This window comes from Oryctolagus cuniculus, chromosome 8 (assembly GCF_051225735.1).
Source record: "Oryctolagus cuniculus isolate XC-2025 breed Fujian yellow rabbit chromosome 8, ASM5122573v1, whole genome shotgun sequence".
Lineage (NCBI taxonomy): Eukaryota > Metazoa > Chordata > Mammalia > Lagomorpha > Leporidae > Oryctolagus > Oryctolagus cuniculus.
Genome location: NC_142874.1, coordinates 85,837,108 through 85,856,164, shown reverse-complemented (window position 1 = coordinate 85,856,164; position 19,057 = coordinate 85,837,108). Strand labels below are relative to the sequence as shown.

General features: G+C 37.6%; 1 protein-coding gene across 1 annotated transcript in view; it reads right to left on the bottom strand.

Moving 5' to 3' along the window:
• COL25A1 (collagen type XXV alpha 1 chain) overlaps window positions 1–19,057 on the bottom strand; it is a 530,955-nt gene that overhangs the window by 28,336 nt on the left and 483,562 nt on the right. Inside the window, exons 23-28 of the mRNA XM_017347366.4 lie at window positions 16,230–16,274; window positions 12,195–12,239; window positions 8,544–8,624; window positions 6,932–6,994; window positions 6,279–6,329; window positions 2,734–2,760 (exon numbers count right to left, since the gene is read on the bottom strand). Coding sequence (XP_017202855.2) covers window positions 2,734–2,760; window positions 6,279–6,329; window positions 6,932–6,994; window positions 8,544–8,624; window positions 12,195–12,239; window positions 16,230–16,274 — 312 coding nt within the window. The remainder of the gene's footprint in view (window positions 1–2,733; window positions 2,761–6,278; window positions 6,330–6,931; window positions 6,995–8,543; window positions 8,625–12,194; window positions 12,240–16,229; window positions 16,275–19,057) is intronic.

Genomic DNA, 19,057 nt, shown 5'->3' with positions numbered 1-19,057 from the left:
CTTGTGAAAAGATGATAATCGGACTCAAATTCCCAAAAGAGTCTTTCGGGATGGGGCTGGGAGAAGAGAGAGGATATGAAAAAAAAACAAAACAAAACAAAAAAAAACTCTGTTTCCCTTGAAGCCGGCGCTGTGGCTTAATAGGCTAATCCTCCGCCTTGCGGCGCCGGCACACCGGGTTCTAGTCCCGGTCAGGGCGCCGGATTCTGTCCTGGTTGCCCCTCTTCCAGGCCAGCTCTCTGCTGTGACCCGGGAGTGCAGTGGAGGATGGCCCAAGTACTTGAGCCCTGCACCCCATGGGAGACCAGGAGAAGTACCTGGCTCCTGCCTTCGGATCAGCAGCGGCCATTGGAGGGTGAACCAACGGCAAAAGGAAGACCTTTCTCTCTGTCTCTCTCTCTCACTGTCCACTCTGCCGGTCAAAAAAAAAAAAAAAAAAAGAGAGAGAGGATATGTATGCTCACATGGCAGATGAGATTTTTAACCTGGGCAGTCTTTACCCAATTTGCCTCATGATGAAAATCAGCATGGTGCTCACTAATACAGAGGTCCTCCCCTACCCCTACTGTGGCAGCACAGCAATGGGTGTCTTTAATAAGCTCCCAGGTGATGGAAATTCTGAGACACACTGAGCTAGACTCATCCATGGAACATGCTATATATTTAAGCTTTCAAAAGGGTCCGAAAACATTGAACACTTTGGCATGACAAAGTGAGTTTTCAGGAATTTTGAAGATGGGCATTTGCAGTGCAGTCACTACAGGAAATCCAAATGTACATGGTAGCCCAGAAATCCACAGACTAGAGTCAATGTGATTCTAAAAAGGTCAAGGCCCAATAGTCAACTAAACTTAGACTCACTGCTTTGTGTGAATGTGCTCTCTCACTAAGTGCTCTTGGGATGATGAACAGGCAGTGCAGCCTTGGGGAGCTATGAAGTTCTTTTGTAGGCCTTTATGCATTGATGGGCATTATTTCAAAAGATAAGTTTAAAACAGTCAAACCCAGTGGCAAGAAGATCAAATTTCAAATCTGGACCTAAATTTGAGTCCTAGATCTGTCATTAGTTGCATAGTTTGGGGTAAATATCCTAAACTTTCAGGGCCTACAGCTTGTTATCTATGAAGTCAAGGAACTAGCCATGGGTAATCTATAAGATCTCCTCTATGACATTAGTAGTAATTGAATTTCTGCAGGCAACATAAATCATTGCATTTTAGACATCAAAAGGATCTTGGGTATCTCGTGATTCAAAGGTGATGGCATATCTGAATCACTCTTGGAATTCAATAGTTTTGGTGGCTTCACTAACAGTCATTTTGAGTTGGCTGGTCTTTGGTGGCTCTTTAAGGTTCAAGGAGAAGCCAAGAGTAGGAAATATCAGTTAAGTCTAGAGCAGGGAATGAGGGTCCAGAGAGGTTAAAAAACTACCAGAATTACAAAGCTGATAGATTAGTGCTCTCTTTTATGAGCCCTAGAACAGTACTGTCATCTCAAATTCTAATCCATGCTTCTGAGACACTATCCCTCATGGGCATTACCGGAAGGTAAGGTCTTCTAAGAGGTATAAAGAGCCAAAATACCATATTTTTGAATGTTATTTGGTAACTGGGAATAGAAGCCTCAGGTTTCCTGAGTTAGACAAATAGTTGCTGTCACTCCTAGAGCTGGACTGGCCAGAAGGGAGCAGCCTCTGCAGAGGACAAGCTGGGCTGCTCTGAGCTTTCAGACACCGACTTTGCATTTATGTTGTCTTCCCATCTCCTATCTTTTAAATGCAGTGACTCACTACTGAGGAGCTTTCAAGAGTCCTTGAACTTTCTCTGAAGTGGCCTTGAGGGTGAGTTACAGAACTTTCCTGTTCAGAACAAAGCATCAAAAAGCAGTTACAACTGAATTTTATTGAGTATCAATAACTGCTAGAATTTTGCTAAGTATTTTGTAATCAAACCTCATTAAATTATCACAGTATGAGTTAAATTACCCAATTGAATAATTGAAGGATCAGTCAATAATCTACTCAAGGTGACAGTGACAAAACTGAGATTAGAACATAGGTCCTCATCACATATGCTCCTTGGAAAAAGCAGCTTATCTTTCAGGGCTCATTTTGATCTCTAAGGATTCTCTCATCTACACAAAAGCAAATGCAAGCTTTTACAATGCAAGCTGCACTACTACTGATAAGGAGGGGCTACTCTCCATGGTAGTCTTTAAGCCCAAGGGGCATAGAATATATGTAAGTGACGTGATCTCCCTAGGATAGCACTCCTGATATTCCCTAGCCCAATTTAGACCAGTGGTCTCTGGGGAACACAAAATTAAAAAGCTGGACAGTCAAGGCATTTAGCTGTAGTACTACTTACTGTATGGCAAGCAAGAAGTATCAATAACATCCAAATATACGATACAAAGACAAAGCATCTGGACTAGTCTCAGAGTCTCCCAGACTCACATCTAAATGGTTGATTTGAATGTATCATGATTAGTAATTTAAGAAATGGACATAGTGACAAGGACAAAGGCAAAAAGGAATAACTCATCTCCAGGTGATGTCAATTAAATTTGTTTTAACTCATTTTTAATTGTGAAATTTAAATGACTGGATGCTTAAAGGCTTAAAGATTATCAACATTAGTTGACAAATAATTAAGACAGGACACATGCTTCTGTCATGCTTTCCCATGATTAGCAAGGAAAAATCAATCAAACAAAAGGGAGTTGTTGGATTACCTTTGGTCCAGGAAGTCCATGGGGCCCCTGAAAATAGAAAACACAGTTTTGAATTAATAATTGATTCACTACTTCCCAGAAGTGAATATTATATCAAGTAATGAAAGATACACAAAACAAGAATCTTGTTGGAGCTACAGCTTGAGGAAGGTTAGTGAATGTTATTTATTATCTACCAAAAGTTCCTTCCAGCTCTTGGATGTCTCTGTTACTAGAAATTCATTAATAGTAATTCTGACTGCAAACTACCTGTGAGAGGGGGGGAAATCACCAGGATTATATGGAAGAAAAAAGGAAAAATATTTTGCACCCATATTACTCCTATTTCTCAAATGTCCATTAAAAATTTGGATAGAATATATGAGATGCTTCATAAGCTTAAATGGAAGACAGGTCATACTTAAGAGACAGAAATTTGCCAAAGAGAAGTTCTATACTTAAAGTACCAGGGAAGAGAGGACCTTTTCCATTAACTCCTCCAAACCCATGGTCTTGAAGAATCAAAATGAGACAGGAAGTAAGGATATGACAGCCAAGTGTGGGATGCTGCAGCATCATTTATTTAAGATTAAGGAGGGCTAAGCATTATTATTTAGTTTGCATTTATTTTTACAAAGATACATTTTTAAAGGCTCTTGCAACAACTATTTATTAATTAACAGAACTAAGTCATAGTACATGCATGAATCAAAGTTAAAAAGAAAACCCAAAGTAGCAGGGTATAAAATCAATGCACAAAAATCAACAGCCTTTGTATACACAGATAATGCCATGGCTGAGGAAGAACTTCTAAGATCAATCCCATTCACAATAGCTACAAAAACAATCAAATACCTTGGAATAAACTTAACCAAGGACGTTAAAGATCTCTACGATGAAAATTACAAAACCTTAAAGAAAGAAATAGAAGAGGATACCAAGAAATGGAAAAATCTTCCATGCTCATGGATTGGAAGAATCAATATCATCAAAATGTCCATTCTCCCAAAAGCAATTTATAAATTCAATGCAATACCAATCAAGATACCAAAGACCTTCTTCTCAGATCTGGAAAAATTGGTGCTGAAATTTATATGGAGGCACAAGAGACCTCGAATAGCTAAAGCAATCTTGTACAACAAAAACAAAGCCAGAGGCATCACAATACCAGATTTCAGGACATACTACAGGGCAGTTGTAATCAAAACAGCATGGTACTGGTACAGAAACAGATGGATAGACCAATGGAACAGAATTGAAACACCAGAAATCAACCCAAACATCTACAGCCAACTTATATTTGATCAAGGATCTAAAACCAATTCCTGGAGCAAGGACAGTCTATTCAATAAATGGTGCTGGGAAAACTGGATTTCCACGTGCAGAAGCATGAAGCAAGACCCCTACCTTATGCCTTACACAAAAATCCACTCAACATGGATTAAAGACCTAAATCTACGACCTGACACCATCAAGTTACTAGAGAACATTGGAGAAACCCTTCAAGATATTGGCACAGGCAAAGAGTTTCTGGAAAAGACCGGGAGGCACAGGCAGTCAAAGCCAAAATTAACTATTGGGATTGCATCAAATTGAGAAGTTTCTGTACTGCAAAAGAAACAGTCAGGAGAGTGAAGAGACAACCGACAGAATGGGAAAAAATATTTGCAAACTATGCAACAGATAAAGGGTTAATAACCAGAATCTACAAAGAGATCAAGAAACTCCACAAAAACAAAACCAACAACCCAATTAAGAGATGGGCCAAGGACCTCAATAGACATTTTTCAAAAGAGGAAATCCAAATGGCCAACAGGCACATGAAAAAATATTCAAGGTCATTAGTAATCAGGGACATGCAAATCAAAACCACAATGAAGTTTCACCTCACCCCGGTTAGAATGGCTCACATTCAGAAATCTACCAACAACAGATGCTGGCGAGGATGTGGGGAAAAAGGGACACTAACCCACTGTTGGTGGGAATGCAAACTGGTCAAGCCACTATGGAAGTCAGTCTGGAGATTCCTCAGAAACCTGAAGATAACCCTACTGTTCGACCCAGCCATCCCACTCCTTGGAATTTACCCAAAGGAATTTAAATTGGCAAACAAAAAAGCGGTCTGCAGCCTAATGTTTATTGCAGCTCAATTCACAATAGCTAAGACCTGGAACCAACCTAAATGCCCATCAACGGTAGACTGGATAAAGAAATTATGGGATATGTACTCTTTAGAATACTATACCGCAGTAAATCTAGAGACTGTCAAATTAACTGAAGACTACCATGTGCTTTAAACTTTTTAAGTGATTTAGATAAACAAGTTAGAGAGAGGAGTATTTAAATATCCATCAGTGCAATCATACAAGAGTGGGAAAAATTTTCATCGGCCAATGCCTGGATATTTGTCACATATGCCTACACTGGATTAATATTTCCCTTTAAATACATTGTGGATGGACACTTTCAGGAAATGACTTTATCAAGTATATTCTTATTTCATTTTAATGATGGGTTAACATTCCTTTAGACTAATTAATTTTCTGATAGCATTTTCTAAGTTAACCTTCTAACTTAAAGTATAGGGAGTAGCAAATAAAGCCAAAAGCATGTCACTTGCTTAATTCTAATGAGTTGTTTAGGTTTAGGAAAATAAGGGCAGTTGTAATTTGTTTTGATTTATAATTCAGAAATGGCGATTGGTAGGACATGGGTGACTGGGCTGCCCTTTGTGGCCTAGAAGATCACTCAAGTGACGCTCTTAGAGTGCAGCGGGAGGAAAGCATGAGCAAGTTTAATCTGCACCACTTTGGTTTACCCATGATGTGGCCCGACAGTCTGCCTCATTTGCTCCTCTCCTGCTTCTGCCAAAAGTGTTTGAAGCAGTGCGCCTTCCACGGTGTAGCCTTAATACGGCTATTCTTAATTCAACAGTTGGAGAATTGCACTTGTTTCGGGCTGCTGTCCTCACCACACATAAGTCCTAGGAGGACAGGACCATTGACTCTGCTGGTCACTGGGATGCCAGCAGCAGACACTGGGCCTGGCTTGATGAATCAACCCAAGTACCGCAACAGTGAACAGGAAAAGATCCAGCAATGTATGTCACCCGTGGAAGCTTCTACTTTTATCACAGTATTTTATAAACGTTTTTATTAAACATTTCATTAAGGGATATCGAGCCTCACGGGAATGGTTTGGAAACATTCTTTCGTGGCTCTGCTTATTAATCTTATTTTGCTACTAGTAGATGAGAGAGCCATCACTGGTAACAATAATTAGCCAGTGCTCACATTGTTAAGATTACAGGAAGGCTTGCCAGATCTGTCTGCCTTTCCTCAACTCTCCTAACACAAAACGACTCCATCTCCTTCCAACATATGTGCTTGGGGAAGTGATAGACAACACTGCGAGGTCTGTATATCTCCAAGCATCCTGGATTTTCTGTCTGTTCCACAGAGAGTAGTACAAAATACAAGCTGGCTGCTTCGAGGGAGGGGCTCATGTTTTCTCTAGTAGCATGCTCATAAATAAACAATTACATTTTGTAGAGATGGGAAACTTACCATGGGGCCGGGTGGGCCATGGGGACCTGGTGGGCCTGGTGGGCCTATGATCTGTGCGTCCAAACAATAAACATGGATTTAGCAGGCAGTTCAGCTTGAATCTTGTACTGGGGTTCTGCTAAGGCCATTAATTGTTGCAAAGAAAGAAGTATACTAGGAGAAGCAATGCATTTGATTCTCTAGCTTTAGAAATTCCTTTATGAGAATAAGAACACTATAAAAAATAGCTGCTCTACAAAAGCTAGTATAAATCAAAAGTACAATAAAAGAGAAGGAAGCAACTGATTACCAAGAAATGTTATAATGCCACAACCACTATTAAACTCTCACATATTTCACTGAGCATAAACAAAGCTCTGGAGAAGAAAAAAAATATGTTGTATACCCTTAAGCTCTACCCACAAGCCTTGTGGGAAAACTATTGATTTTCTCCTCTGGATTGGACAGTCCTCTGAAAAATTGCTTCTAACTTGGGCCTCTGAGACACTTTGTCTCTCATTGTACAAAGCCAACAGATATTTCTTCTACAGTTTGACAAACCAAGAGGTTTGTGGTCTTCTATTATTGATAAGCCATCTGGCACAGGTGGAACTGGGTAAATAATGAGCCCACGTCAGGGTTTTTCAGGAACTGTTCAGCCACCATGGACTTACAGAAGGACCCTGAGGACCAGGCAATCCGGAGTCTCCTTTTTCTCCTTTCATTCCATTGGCACCCTGCAAATAACCATTAAGCAGAGTTAGGCAGCTATGTGTGAGAGACAACTGAATTGTATTCTCAAACTCATCATGCTCTTGCAATTTTATAATATTATGCGTAGGACATATAAAAGAAGGATTTATCTCCTTGCATTTTAGCCTAAAGCACCAAGCTTACTAAAATCCCTATGATTGTGGGTGATATGTGAAATAAAATATCAAGTAAATATGGGCTTCATTGGTTAAGGTTACATACTGTTAAAATTTTTTTTTTTTTGACAGGCAGAGTGGACAGTGAGAGAGAGAGACAGAGAGAAAGGTCTTCCTTTTGCCGTTGGTTCACCCTCCAATGGCCGCCACGGCTGGCGCGCTGCGGCCGGAGCACCGCGCTGATCTGATGGCAGGAGCCAGGTGCTTCTCCTGGTCTCCCATACGGGTGCAGGGCCCAAGCACTTGGGCCATCCTCCACTGCACTTCCCTGGCCACAGCAGAGAGCTGGCTTCGAAGAGGGGCAACCGGGACAGAATCCAGCGCCCTGACTGGGACTAGAACCCAGTGTGCCGGTGCCGCAAGGCGGAGGATTAGCCTATTGAGCCGCGGCGCTGGCCAATACTGTTAAGATATTGAGTTATGAATGTTGTGTCTTCTATGCGGGTGATATTAATTTTACATCTTTTATTTTAAATAGCAAACATAAGCCTTTTCATTTTCATTGACATTTATTAATATACTTCTTTGTTTAAAAGTTACTGAGTGTGTGTGTGTGTGTGTGTGTGTGAAATTTACTACATTTTCTATCCATATTTCCCTTTCCAAATTCTCAGTAAAAATTAGGGGAGTGAACCCAAAGCACAATTCTACAGTATCACACATATAGACAGAACACTTTACAGAGTGACTTTTCAATTGTTTTGTGTTTTTTGGTTTGGCCATTTTTTGTTGTGCCTTATTTAATAATGATGAGGTCCCACCACATTGTGTATACTAGATTACAGTGACCACTGTTTATTTTACTATCCACTGGTGAAAATAATTCAGGAAAATATGGAGGTTTACACATCATAATTAATTCATGTGATAACATGCTTTAAAATTTTAGTTCTGCAACTGAAGTGTTACACTTCAAACATTTCAAATTAAAGATATTATATGAACCACAAGATGCTACTACAGCTAATAATACGACTTTTTTTTTTTTTCCTGATGCTTGCATTTATCTGATTAAGGACACATCATCATCAGATGTTTGGCATAGCAGTTATGATGCTGCTTGGGACACCGGAATTCCTTATTGGAATGCCTAGGTTTTAGTCTTGGCTCTGCTTCTGATCCAGCTTCCTGCTAATGCACATTCTGGGAGGCAGCAGGTGATGGCTGAGGTTCTTGGGTCTCTGCCACCCACATGGGAGATCTGGATTGGGTTCCCAGTTCTTGGCGTGGTGCAGCTCTGACTGTTTCAGGAAGTTGGGGAGTGAGACAGCAGATGAGAGATCTCCCTTTCTCTCTCTCTGCCTTTCAAATAAATAAAATAAAATTGAAATAAAAGATTGTGAAAGTGGAAACATACCGGTAATCCTGGAAGTCCAATTCCTCCTTTTTCACCTGGCATACCTGGGTCGCCCATGTCTCCCTTTGAGCCTTTGAGTCCCTGAAAGTGACAAAGTTTACATGTGAGAAGCACATTGATCCTTGAACACTACATGTGAGGGGACACAGATATCTTACAGCCAATTTCTACATGGGATCAACACTGTTTCCCCATGTAACAGAATGAATTAAATTATACTAGGTAATTTCAATACAAAAACAATGAATTTAGGTTTTTGACATAATTTATCCTGATTTCATATTTTTAGCTCAAACCTAATTCTATGTCATCAGTCCAAAAAACAAGTTAATGGATTAAATTCTCAGTCATTCAGTATATAATTCTGAACAAGGACCCAGTGTTATAACAACAAATATCTAAACAAATTTCTCCCATCTCCACCCACCATACTCCCTGCCTCACTTAAATGTAGGCAGAAGCTCCAGTAAGTATCAATTTTCAATGGTCTAGTCTACAATTCAACATTTATTGCAAATTAATGCTTCAAGTTATTTCCACTTCTTTACACTGTTCTTTTTTTTTTTTTTTTTTAGAATCTTCTCGCAGAGTTATAATAGCAATGTTTGTTCAAAACACAGAGAATTCAGAAAGTTAGTCGGTGATAAAAGTACATCCAGATACCAAAGATTAAGTAAGGATCTCATCTTTTGAGAAAGAACATCCTTTAGCAAAGAACAAAGTCAATACAATTTAGATAATTAATACATATGATGCATACGTTAAACTATAAAATAAATAAAGGTGTGTGTGTTTATGCTATATGGTCATATCTATGTGTAATCATTTTGAGTATTTTATGATGTCACCTAATAAAACATAGGTTATGTAAAAAATGAGAATCAGGGGTGTCTGGGATATGAAATGAAAACAAGTCGAACATTTTCTATCACAATACATTATTTTATAAAACTTGCTTATTATAGGAAGTTCTTTTCAAATCCAAATTGTATTTGTCATGTCATCCTCAGATTTGTTATATTCCTTATTGAAGGTTTTGGATTCTTTTGCATCAGTTGTTTTTTTTTTTTTTTATCTTTTATTTAATGAATATAAATTTCCAAAGTACGACTCATGTGTTACAATGGCTTCCCCCCCCCATACCGTCCCTCCCACCCACAACCCTCCCCTTTCCCACTCCCTCTCCCCTTCCATTCACATCAAGATTCATTTTCGATTATCTTAATATACAGAAGATCAGCTTAGTATACCTTAAGTAAGTATTTCAACAGTTTGCTCCCACACAGAAACATAAAGTGAAAAATAATAGATGATTTTTTTTAAATGATGATGAAATCAGATCAGACCTATTGTCATGTTTAATCCCAGTGAGAGTCAAGTTGGGAATTGATAATTTCTTTTTTTTTTTTTTTTTAATATCTCCATGAGGTAAGCCAAAATGTTAATTTTATTGTCCTTTTACAGTGAGGAAATAAATATGTACTTTGTTCTTTAAAAATATGCATTATATAATACTAATACCAAAATTAATTTCTGTTAAGCGTTTTTATCCTAGGGAGCTCACTGTACTATGACCAGATGGTCCAAGCTTTAGGGGAGATGATGATAGTTATAACTGGAAAGGGTCCCTAGACTGCACCAATATGTTTATTTTTTCTATATTAAAAACTACTTAGGGACGGGAATATGTCTTTTATTTATAACCCTATTGATTTCATAGCACCCACAGGGTGAGTGGTTGGGTATCTGAATGCACAGGTGGATTAATTAGTCAGACCCTGGGTGATTTTAGGTATCTAGTGATGGGGAGAAGTAGAATGTCCAACCCATTAGACTTAGGGACAAAGGAAGACTTTGTAAAGTGCTTAGAAATAAAATCCAGCTACTATATTTGTAGGGACCATGTAGTGTGTCATAATGCCTGTCAGATGAATTATTTATGATGACAAAGTATAATAGGGGTAATACATGTAAAAAGTTCTAATGTGACCTCTGATTGATACAGAAAATCCTTTAAAATATCTTTTTTATACATCTCTCTAGTATGATATGATTTAAACGTATAACTCTGATGTTCAAAAATAACTCTTCTCCTGAATTTAATTTTCTTACCTAATGCTCTATTTAGAGTATTACTAATACTCTAGAGATTACTGATACTCTAATTCTCCAACTGCAAGAATAACACTGATGGAGCTGGCACTGTGTTATAGCAGACAAAGCTACTACCTCAGACAGCAGCATCCCACACGGACACTGGTTTGTATCCTGGCTTCTCCAATCCAGCTCCCTGCTAATGCCCTAGGAACAGCAGTGGAGGATGATTCAAGTGCTTAGGACCCTGCTAACCCGTGTGAGAGACCCCAATGAATCTCTTGATTTATGGTTCTGGCCCAACACTGGCCATAGTGGCTATCTGGGTAGTAAACCAGTGGATGGAAGATCTCCTTCTGTCTTTCCCTCTCTCTAAGTCTGACTTTCAAAATAAATAAGTAACTCTTGTAAAGAAAGAATGCCACTGATTTCCTATGGCTTCCTTGATTTTAGTGTTTTTTGAGTAATAATGGAAACATAGAACATACTAAAGATCTTGAAAACTCTTTTGATTCTGAATTCTGTCCATATTATCCTAGTCAGATTCTTTTAGGGCTGTGGTTGCCAAACCAGGCTCACAAGCTAAATTCAGTAGAGAGATTGTGTGTGTGTATGTGTGTGTGCATGCATATGTGTGTGTGTATATGTGTGTGTATTTTCAAACTGACATACAGTGATTGTTCCTATTTATGGGGTACAGGGTGACATTTTAATACATATCTATGATGTTTAAGGATCAGATCAGGGCAATTGTGGCATGCCCATCACCCCAGACAGTTATCATTTCTTTGTGTTGGGAAGTTAGAAATCCTCTGTACTAGCTATTTTAAAATACCCAACTGATTGTTGCCAGCCATAGTTATAGAACTGTGCTCCAGAATATTAGAAGTTACTCATCCTCTCCAACTGCAACTCTGTGCCCAAGAATTGTTTTCTGTATGGGTTGAATGTTTTTAATGATTTTTAAGAAGAGACAGTATGTGGCCTGCAGAGACTAATGCATTTACTATCTGGCTCTTTCTAGGAAAGTCTGCCAACCTCTGCTTTAGCGGAAACCCTCAGAAACTGCTGTACTGCACAGCTACAAGTGCTCTGCTTGTTCTTTCTTTTCAATGGGCCTAGGAAGTTAGGTGTAATCCTCCTTTTGGAAAAGAAAATATGGTAAAAATAACATATAAACTTCCAAGCAATATCTAATTTTGTAGTCACTGATTTTAAATCTTGTGATATTTACAAAATATCTGGCAAAAGAGTATTTTTACTAAATTGGTAAATATCTCAGAAATCTATTAAAACAAGTCTAATTACAGAAGAGTCATTGTTCATAAGTAGCATGCACAACAAAACTGTAGCACCACATAGCTTTATGTTTCTGCAAACAAAAGCTATGTCTAATTTCAAATCAATTGGTTTTTAGAGTTAATGTCTCTAGAATAGATGGTGGAAAAAAAGATGATGTCATATATCAATACTCATGCCTTATTTTGCTTTGAACCTGTAATAAATGTAATGATCAATGATGATACTTTAATAATTGTATACATCTTTGAAAATTACCTGCTCTCCATCTACTCCTGGGATTCCTGGAGATCCCTGCTCTCCCTGTTAAGATAAAAAGTAATAGCTTGCGTCCATTTATCATTAGTAACATCTTATGCTAAGTAAAAAAAAAAAAATGCTGGTTGGTTAAAAGTACAATCTGAGTTTCAGCAAATGTACCATAATCCAAGCATACCCTATCATAGCACTTCTCTAAACTAAGTGAATTAATAACCTTCCTGGAATATTATATATAATAACCCTTATATACAGTTATTACCCAGTGTTTTCATTTTGTCCCCCAAGTGAAATGCAGGCTAACAAAGAAACAGTAAATGAAAACTGATAGAGGTCATTTGGTGGCTGACCATATCCTACAGCAACAACCTGTATGCCTCAGTTCATTTTTTCCCCTACATACAAAATCTCTATGGTTTTTCTTATTTTCCAATTTCAGTAAAAAGCAAAATGTAACAGTCAACCTAAGAAAGGAGAAATGTAGAGTCTCCTGAATTTATTACAATATTTTAACTGGCACAGTTTGAAAAACATTCATAGTGACTGTGTGTGTGCTATTTCCAAAAAAAGCCCCACTGAAGGATATAATAAATCAGATAATATCTTAATCCACATAAAATTACTTTTGGATCAATTCAATTTCCTATACTATGTTAGGAATGAACTAAAATTTACTATTCATAATATGATTTATTAAAACTTTTGACAAACTCAAAATACACAGATTTATGTTTGTTCTTTTTAAAGCTGAATATGGTCTATTAAAAACAAATTTAAACAATATGCTAGAGAGGTATTCAAACAGCACATGTTTGGTTATCTTTCAGCTTTAAAAGGTACTGAACAAGCAAGTTCCTTGAAAGGCAAGATATTGTATCAGTGAGTCATTTGTAGGAATCCCATTACAAATACTTGATTCCCACACTATGTAATTTTGTAAAAACAGCTTTTCTATATGTGAATGGCTTGCCTTAGAGGCAGATTTCCAAGGATTCAGACTGTATTTTCTAGAAAAGCTTGTTTGGTGATGTTATAAACCACAGTATTAAAATGGCTAGAGCCCCTATCCCTGGTAAAAACTTTAAGAGCTATGAGCCACAGCATGAAATTTGAGCTTTCCAATGTTTAAAGAAGGCATGATCTTGTGGTTTCAAACACATGAATTTAAAAAAGGGAAAAAAAGTTCTTTCTTATTTCAGATTTCCTGCTCTTTGTGGTAGCAGCAAAGTTTATTTAGCCACAAACAAGTCTGCTGAGGTTGGATGCACCTGGCTAAACCCTAGTTTCATTTGGAGTCTGAATACTTGTCAGCACTCTGGGTCCAATAATCATTGCTTCACTAAACTTTTACTTTTAAAATGTGACTCACACATGTTTAAAAGAAAAACATAATTCATGAGTTATTCATTTATCCATCACCTCTCAAATGTGGTTTCTAAGTTATTTGTTGTATAAGAAACCAAAAAATTCTTAAAGATGTATTTGATAAAGAAAAGAGAAATATTAATGGAATAGGTTCTCATTGAGTCTGAGACTGAGTCTGGACATGAGAATGTGTTCTACACCTGCCTTAGACTCTGTTTTGCTGACTTGTTCACAGCCACTTCCCACCTCAATTACTTCAGCCTTCTTAAGAAGAGATCATGGGAATCTCTATATCTAACATAAGGTCTCAAATACAGGACCACTGTAGAGTAGGGATGGTAATATAACGGGAAGGGTGGCCAGGGTAAGAGGAAAAGGACAATGATCAGCCCCTAACAATCTCCAATGTCCTTTCACTGCCCACAGGTTGGAGTTCAAATTCTTCTAAAGCCTTTCCCGTGGTCTGAGAGCCAATGTGTCAAGTCCATCATCTCTCTGGGCTTCAGCCTCTACGTTCATAAAGTGGGAGTAATAACTGTACTGATCTCATAAGATTGTCATGAGAGTTCAATGAGGGGGCTGGTCATTACTTGTCATCTGGCAAATTTCTCCATGACTTTCTCTTTCAAATCAAAGTTACCCTTGATTCCCAAGACTTAATGGGGCTTTCCCAAAATACATGTTCTTAATCAAAGCTCTTATTCCAAATGTGCTTAATCATGTACTCTTTTAATAATTATGCCTTTATTTGCCTATTTGCTTACCTATACTGTAAATTTCTTGTTGAAACCATTTACTGGTATCCCTATTAGATTGTAGCCCTTATCATAGAATAGAGGCTCAACAATTACTCATTGAATAATTGCTTTTGTAAATAAATGAACAGCAAATAGGGCTGGCATTAGGGCACATCAGGTTAAGCCACTACTGTCACACCTACATATTGCAGTGTAAGTTTGAGTCCGGAATGTTCTGTTTCAGACCCAGCTCCTTGTTAACTAGCCTTAGAAGGCAGTGGATGACAGCTCAAGTACTTGGGCCCCTGACACCCAGGTGGGAGACCCAGATGGAGTTCCTGGAGCAGATTTGGCTGTTGTGGCCCTTTGGGGAGTGAATCAATGGAGGGAAACCTCTCTAAGTCTCTTCCTCTCTGCTTTTCAAATATGAAGGAAGGAAGGAAGGAAGGAAGGAAGGAAGGAAGGAAGGAAGGAAGGAAGGAAGGAATAAAGTGAATAGCAACTGACTTGTAAAATAAGGGGGGATGTGGGCTTCAGTGATGTATCTTTTTTAGCTAGGGAGTCCCTTTTGCCTCTCAGGGTCAAGGGAAGGGTGCTGTTTGGGCTTCTGCAGGTCTTTGGCTTATAGAAAAATATTCTAGAAGCTTTTGAAGTTTGCAGGGAATGTCATACATTTAGTTTTGGAAACTTTGTTGTTGTCCTGGAGACTTAGGTGAAGAGAAAAGCAAGAAGCTTAGACCTTTGTGTGACTCTACACAAAGGAACAAGGAATCTGCAGATGTCTATCTAAGTTGCCTAGTCCAGCTCACCAAAATATTAAAAAAACAGCGATCCAAGCAGCCTTACCCACCAGGAATCAGAACAAGTTTTGTGTTACATCTCTTAGGGATCAGAATGTGGTAGGGAAATAGAAAATTAAAATTTCCAAATCATACATTAATGCCATGCGTTAAAATATAATTAATATAATAGATTAAATTTCTTTGAAACTAGGATCAATGTTTTAAATACATCCCACAGAGCCAAGAGCCTCAGTAATATTTTATATTCTTTTATATAATAAAAAAATTCTTCTATATACTAGGTTTCCTTATATGAAAAAAATACAAAACCTGCTCTGTGTGTGTGTGTGTGTGTGTGTGTATGCGATAGACTTAGTAAGTAAACTGCCTCAAGAAGCATAAACAAAAGATGAATTTCGAAACCACTTGACTCTTCTACAAGAATTCAATGACGAAAGTCATATTTCAACACGTGTAGCTCAGTTCTGAAAAGCCAGAATCACTGGCCATGTGTTAATTGATCAAACATGGTTGAATGACTCAGTTGACTTTGCAGGGAAACAGCTGACACCATCAACAAATTTTATATGTAATCGGGAATTCCAGGTTTCCCCTGCTGTGGCTGGTATGTTTTACCATATACTTAATGCAAGAATGTCTGACCCCATATAATAAAGAGATCACTTACCAACAAGACTCAAAAATGATTCCCAAATAGTAATTTATGAATGCATCTTGTTAAGCTTTCCTCGTTCTTTTATTACAAAAGAATTGGAAAAAAAAAGATCTTTCTTAGTGTCACAGTAAATTTCCTTCAATCCTCTTGTTTGTTTCCTCTTTTTTGTTATACCACATTTAGCGTTTCTTTATCACTTCTATAGGACTTGCTTTTTGCTTAATACTCTATTTTTCTCAGTGTCCTTGTCTAAATTTAATGTCATTGGTATTTTCTTTTTTTTCATAATTTTCTTCCTTCCTACTTATCCCTCTTCTGTTAGCCCAGACCTCAATTTCTGTTCTTCATTGCCTGAAGCAATATTGCTGATCAGCATCATCATCGTTTTGCTAGGGTAATTTTCAAGAATACATATACTCAATATGGGCTTCTTTGCACCATGTATGTAAATAGAAACAGGTAACTGAGGAGTAACCTTTGGCCCTTGTAGTCCTTGAGGTCCTGGAGGTCCAGGGGGGCCCTAAATCAAGAAAAGACAGTTTTAAAAAGTAGCAAGTAGCAAGTATAGGTATTAAAATTCATGCTCTTAAACAAGAAGCACACTATACATCTTAGTATTTTTATCATAATCAGCTATCTTCCAATATGGATTTGCAATGGGGAAAATGTCATAATTATAACATAATTATGAAACTATGTACTTACATGCAATAAACATGTTAGGTCAACATAACATTGAACATGCTTTTTGGGCTGATTCTGTAAGACAATGTAAAGTAGCTGCTGTTCCCCACATTCATATTCTTGTGATGAATTAGTTTTCTAACGTGAACCTGTGTTTTTAGAAACACTACCTGTCTTTCTAAAGACTTTGATTTCCAAATTCCTATAGAACAAAACCATATTATCAAACTAAGGAAGACAACTTCAAAGAAAATTAACAGTGACTTTCTTTTTTGACTTTTTTTTCACTTAACAGACGGTGATTCAACTGGGGCAAATGTTGTAAAAGGTTATTAATATTAGGAAACATAAAATGAAGTGTCAGATAGATAAAAACAACTGCTACATTAGTACCACTTTCTCTGGCATGCATCAAGACTGAACACAGGGCAACGAACCACAGAAATCATGCAATAGGAATTACCGTGACAGTTAAGGTGGTAATCCTCTGTTGGGAAAAGGCATCAACAAAGACAGAGTTACCTATTTTGTGTGTCAAAGTGTAATACATTTCTGAGAAAAATCAACTTTTTGAATATGTTTTGGCAAGTCTGACATCTTACGAGGAACTGACAAGATACTGAGACTCTCTTATCATATCTTCAATATAGTTGTAAAGTCTTTTCAAAAATTATTTTTAGAATTTTAAGAAACCCATGGATGAAGAAAAGAATGCTAAAATTTTATTTCATGGGGCTGGTGCTGTGGTATGGAAGGCACACACTGGCATTGAAGGCAGTGGAAGATGGCCCAAATCCATGGGCTGCTGCACCCAAATGGGAGACCCAGAAGAAGTTCCTGGCTCCTGGCTTCGGATCAGCTCAGCTCTGGCCACTGTGGCCATTTGGGGCGTGAACCAGCAGATGGAAGATCTCTCCCTAATTCTGTCTTTCAAATAATAAATAAATAGAAATTTTAAAACATTTCATTTCACCTGATTTAAAAAATTATTTTGTAGTATACACTAGTGATTTGTCTGAATAATTATGAACCAAGAAACTTTGCTATTGACAAAAGTTCATTCTGGAGAGAATTTTGATTAGACAAAAATGAAATTCCCAGTTGTACATTGTTTCTCTTTTGGTCTGTAACACATTAACACTATAGTTAATTTTTTGGAGGTATGTTTTCCATGACTAGAGATATTAGTTGACATAAAAACAATCTAGTTTCTTAAGGTGCTAGAGAACTGGAATGAAATATACACTCTTAAAGGATGGGTCTCTAAAAACATGAGCCCTCACAATGAGTTATGTTTATCTATTAATATTTTCTAGTTTAGATCTTGTGCTAAAAGTTCTAGTGGGCCCATACCACTTTACGAAACCATAGAGGGGAGAATGCTTTCCATTAGGGACTCTGGTCATTGAGAAACATTATACAATTAGATGTAAACTTTGGGACACCAGCTTCACACCACCCTTTGGTTTCTACTACTGCACTCCAATCTCTGATTCAAGTGGTGGTTGCTGTTTTTTATTTTTGTTAATAATCCTAACATTATCTCACTTCAAGATCTGAGTCTCTAGGGACATAGTGTCTTTATTCCTTAGAAGACAATATAGGAAGGCATGTGTAAAAATAGTTAAGGTTTGCATTCTGTGACAAAGCCAGTTATGGTCATTTTGATTTCAGTAACAATACAGTAGGGGGAAAAAAATCAGTGTTTTGAAGACACAAGGCAAAGTGGCCACAAACTGAGGGCAAGGTTATATAGAAAAAATAAAGGCCTAGATTTTATAACATTTTAAATCTGTGTAAGTGTAACATAAGGTGTCACTTACTTTGCTTTTAAGGGATTTGCCTAGAGCAAGAATTAGATTTAAAACTAAGACAAAGCTACTCTTTTACTCCTTTTACTGCAAACGAGTCATTTAAATAAAGCTATTAGAAAAGTATAGAGTAAAATTATTTGTCAGTGCCTCCCAATTACATATTACATTTTAAACTAGAAAGGAGGCTCATAAAACCTTGGAAAGGTAAGGGGGTTTAAAATTGGAACTGAGATTTTCCACTATTTGTCATATGCGGATTCATCCCATCCTTACTACTCTGAACAGAAGGTTGGTTCTCTTAAATTTCAGGATCACAACATGTTTTATCATGAGTTGCTTAATAAAAGAATATTATTTGTAACTAAACTAACTGATGGAGTCTAAATAATTTTGTTAAATAAACTATATGCTTTTGAGACTTGAAAATTGTTCAGGGTTCCAGCCAATTAAAAGAACAAATGACAGAAAAATAAGCTAAGTTCACAGGAACATATGAATAGTTTTGACCATCATTTGGAAGCGCCAGTGCACAGACACACAGAGAAGTCCCAAAGACGTTGGCTTTCTTGGGATTTCTTGTATCTGTCTCCTTTGAGTTAAAGCTACAAAACTCAGCAAGGATCTGCCTTGAACTGCAGTAATGATTTCAAAACCAGAATTCTGGGTAGTGTTGGAGAAAGACATGCCATTTTCTAGTGAGACATGACAGAAATGGGAGGCATAAGCTGGAAAACTGTAAATTGGGGGAAGCATAGCAGCCTGCTTCATAATTCACTTCCTGAGATGCTTATATGAATCTCTTCAG